This window comes from Onthophagus taurus, chromosome 1, assembly GCF_036711975.1.
Source record: "Onthophagus taurus isolate NC chromosome 1, IU_Otau_3.0, whole genome shotgun sequence".
NCBI classification, from domain to species: Eukaryota; Metazoa; Arthropoda; class Insecta; order Coleoptera; family Scarabaeidae; genus Onthophagus; species Onthophagus taurus.
The window spans coordinates 7,314,949-7,319,250 of record NC_091966.1 but is presented as its reverse complement, the minus strand read 5'-3'; the positions used below and the strand labels follow the sequence as shown (position 1 = coordinate 7,319,250).

The 4,302-nt window shown below is 29.7% G+C and overlaps 1 protein-coding gene across 2 annotated transcripts; it reads left to right on the top strand.

Annotated features, from left to right (window-relative positions):
* The first annotated feature begins 2,577 nt into the window (after positions 1 to 2,577).
* Positions 2,578 to 3,700, top strand: LOC111414864 (oxidative stress-responsive serine-rich protein 1). Of its 2 annotated transcripts, none has more exons than XM_071195991.1 (2): positions 2,578 to 2,695; positions 2,989 to 3,700. In XM_071195991.1, the coding sequence occupies exon 2, from the start codon at positions 3,004 to 3,006 to the stop codon at positions 3,661 to 3,663; it is 660 nt and encodes a 219-aa protein (XP_071052092.1). In that variant the 5' UTR covers positions 2,578 to 2,695; positions 2,989 to 3,003; the 3' UTR covers positions 3,664 to 3,700. The 2 variants fall into 2 exon arrangements, with proteins under 2 accessions (XP_071052092.1, XP_022902087.2); XM_023046319.2 differs by lacking the exon at positions 2,578 to 2,695 and adding an exon at positions 2,724 to 2,911.
* Positions 3,701 to 4,302: the final 602 nt, after the last annotated feature.

Sequence of the window (4,302 nt, the reverse complement as noted above, 5' to 3'; positions counted from 1 at the left end):
ACTTGACGAAACAAATTGCGCATGCGCTCATATCAACCAACAATTACAGGTACCTGTAATTATTATCACGTTATTTACAATTATTTCAATAAATATTTATTTAATTTTTTAAATTTCATTCTTTATTATAAAAAAATTAATATAATTTTTATAATTTAATCAAATTAAAAGTAATTATTTTGACATTTTGATTTTTTTTTGGTTATATAATTATTGACATTTAGATAATCAAAATTTGAAGTAAAAAATCATTTTTTTATCAACCGATAAGAAGTAAGTATTTTTCGTTATTTTCTTTCTGTGATGTTTAAAAATCACGTGATTAGCACATTCTCCTAAGTATATCCAAGGTCTGTTCAGTAAACATACTGTATAAGCTTATCCAACTCCATATGAACGCTGTTGTTATGAACGTATCCCCTCGCAAAGGCTTTGCTGTGACGTCATTGGAAGAATTGACACAAATTGACATTTCTATGTTTTTATTTATAGAGTGTATTTCACTAAAGAAGTAATACACAAAAATATAAAAAAAAGATATAAAATAAAATTAAAAAAATATTAAAATATAAAGCGAAATATTAACGCTTATAATTTTATTATTGTTAGGTTATCCAACCATTATCCAACTTGACTCGGTTACCATGGTGATTAAGATCCAAATATTGCAGGTGCTTGTCAAAATTGAAATTAAATTTAGGTTTTTTTTAAGGAAAAGTCTTACTTAATTGGTTTAAAAGGTTGTATTTAACTCAAAATTGGTTTATCTAGGGAATTATAAATAAGGTAAGTGGATTAAATTAAATTTATTTCTCGTAATTAGAATCGATTTAAATTAATTACGAGTTTGTTATGAATGCGAGATAATCGTAAAGAATTCGAATTGTTTCAAAATTAATAAAAAAAACGAAATAAAATTTTATTATTTTAAGGTTATCCAACTCGACTCGGTTTCCATGGTGATTAAGATCCAAATATTGCAGTTGCTTGTCAAAATTGACGTTGAATTTTAGTTTTTTTAATGAAAAACACATAATTAATTGGATTTAAAAGTTGTATTTAATTCAAAATGGGTAAATGGATGAAATTATAAGCAAGGACTTATCTTGCTTGACATTGACATTTCAAACCGGAAGTTGCTTATATCTAGACTAATATTGGAATTAAAGGTATCATGTCTGGGCTCGTTTTAAAGGATTTTTCACGACAATTACAAAAATGACAAAATTAACGTTGACATTTCTAACCGGAAGTTGATCATAACTTCATTAGTATTGAAGATAAATATGTCGAGTTTGTACTCATTTTAAAGGATTTTTAATGAAGATTACAAATATGTCAAAATTGAGGTTGACATTTTAAACCTGAAGTCACTTATCATATAATAGACAAATGGACAACTTCATGGTGTTTTTTCATGATGTATTCTTTATTAAAAAAACCTTTAAAGTGAGTCCAAACATGACGCACTTATCTCAAAAAACAAAAAAGTTTGAATAAAAAAACGTTAAATCCGAAGTTAACAACAATGAAGATAGCAATTTAATTATTAAATATTAATACCAACCTTAATTTATAATTTTTTTTATTGTATTTTTGTTTTTGTGATAAATTTTAAGACATTTTATAACAATTAAGAATTTGTCAAAATGACATTGACATTTCAAACCGGAAGTTGCTTATATCTCGACTAATATTGGAATTAAACGTATCATGTTTGGGCTCGTTTTAAAGGGTTTTTCACGACAATTACAAATATGTCAAAATTGACGTTGACATTTCTAACCGGAAGTTGACTATAACTTCATTAGTATTGAAGATAAATATGTCGAGTTTGTACTCATTTTAAAGGATTTTTAATGAAGATTACAAAGGTGACATTTTAAATCTGAAGTTAGTTATCATATAATAGACAAATGGAAGGTCTGAAGTTCTGAAGACGATTTTTTTGGTTATGTAATTATTGATATTTAGATAACTAATTTAGTTATGTTATTTAGTTTAGTTATGATGTAAACAATTATTTTCTTATCAACAGATAAGAAGTAAGTATTTTTCGTTATTTTCTTTGTGTGATGTTTAAAAATTACGTGATTAGCACATTCTCGTAAGTATATCTGGAATCTTTTAGGCGCATGCGTAAACTGTAGTATTTCTGTCGCCATTAGTCATCATTATTATTGTGTTTTGGTTGTGGTGTTCGATGTTGGTTAAATGTCCCTTTAATATCTCTTAAAATAACCATTTTTTAATTGCATGTATATAAAACAACGCGAATCAATAATTATTTTCGATGACAATTTTTTGTTATAAAATTTCGCGTTCAGAGACCTCTACCACAAACAACCACAAACGCGACTTGTCGAAACAAATTACGCATGCGTTTATATCAACCAACAATTACAGTTACCTGTAATTATTATCACGTTATTTATAATTATTTCATTAAATATTTATAATTAATTTTTAAAATTTCTTTCTTTATTATAAAAAAATTAATATAATTTTGTATAATTTAATCAAATCAAAAGTATTTATTTTGACATTATAATTTTTTTTTGGTTATGTAATTATTGACATTTAGATAATCAAAATTTGAAGTAAAAAATCATTTTCTTATCAACCGATAAGAAGTAAGTATTTTTCGTTATTTTCTTTCTGTGATGTTTAAAAATCACGTGATTAGCACATTCTCGTAAGTATATCTGGAATCGTTTAAGCGCATGCGTAAACTGTAGTATTTCTGTCGCCATTAGTCATCATTATTATTGTGTTTTGGTTGTGGTGTTCGATGTTGGTTAAATGTCCCTTTAATAAATCTTAAAATAACCGTTTTTTAATTGCATGTATATAAAACAACGCAAATCAACAATTATTTTCGATGACAATTTTTTGTTGTAAAATTTGACAAGTAAGTTAACGACTCGCAAAATAATTCGCAATTTTTTGCGCGATCCTTGACCTATTTTTGTCATTATTTTTTTTTAGTATCAAACGTCAAAAATGTCTAAACCCGAATCCACCATCGAGAAAGATCTGCAAGCTCTTGAGTTAGAATCCGGATCATCTGTGCGACAACTTCAACAAGATCTCCCGAACCCCTTTGAACGTCGTAAACGCTCTAAATCTTTAAATTCTTATCCCTCATCATCATCATCGACAGTATCCTCTTGTGGTTGTCGGAAAAGTCTTCCTAAATTAAGATCCGTTTCAACATTTAAACACAACGGGAAAAAGAAAATACTTCGTGATCCCGTACTTAAATTAGTTACAAAGTGTTCTCATCCGGTGAGTGAAGTAAACGAATCGACAGTGTGCCCTAATATTAATAGGTTATTTGGACAAGGGAGCTCTACGAAAAATGATCAAGATTTTAAAACGATAGTACAGGGTTATGAACAGTTAAGTTTGGCTAATGTTACGGATTTACAAGACTATTCTCAACCAAGTTTTCAAAGTGCACGATCACCATCTGCTTGCTCCTCATCTTCTTTAAAACAAAACGAACCAGCTGCTAACGTACAAACAAGTTGTTCACATCAAGCCAGAATGAGCGCGGTGCCTCCTTGTGATGTTACTATCAATGAATTGGCTAGTTATTTTGAGACTTTTATACATATTCCTAAAAAAATGAGCTCAATGGCTGAAATGATGTATATTTAATGATTTATTTATAATAAAACGTGCATTTTGAATATAATTTTTTATTTATTTTGTTTTAATTAAACTATCTTAATATATTGAACGATTTGTTGTAGTGCGTCATCGGTTGCGTCATCAAGTACAAGGTGTTCCTGTTCCTAAAAAGTAATAGTTCCAAGTAAAAGCAATTGTGGGACATTTTAATGGCCCTTCTTTACTATGGCTCATACCTAGAATGGTCGCCATGATGTTTCCTGCCACACAGTGGTATAGTCTAGATGGCCCACCTAATGGACTACTCCAATTTAGTTATGCAATGATGGCCCACTGTGTGGACATGCCACTACGCAGTTAGCTACGCATGATGACGCCCTTTGATGCGTGTTGTCCGACCGCTCCCAAAGCCATCCTTTGCCATTACCATCACCATTATCCACCACTTATGGTCACTTCAGGCCATCACCCCTCTACATAATGGCAATAGCTCGCAGTGGTCCATGATAAGCCATAGTGAAGAGGGGCCATAAAAGAAGCTCCAATGCGATGCAAAAACTGACAACATGTCAAACCTTGATAAATGTAGCTATCAAAGTTTTCAGTACGCGAATTGTTTGCAATATCAGTCTTACTACACTCAAAGATAAATTTACAATTTTTTTT

Bases quoted from the DNA above. Each gene is read 5' to 3' on its own strand.
- LOC111414864 (XM_071195991.1), top strand. From the start codon at position 3,004: ATGTCTAAACCCGAATCCACCATCGAGAAAGATCTGCAAGCTCTTGAG.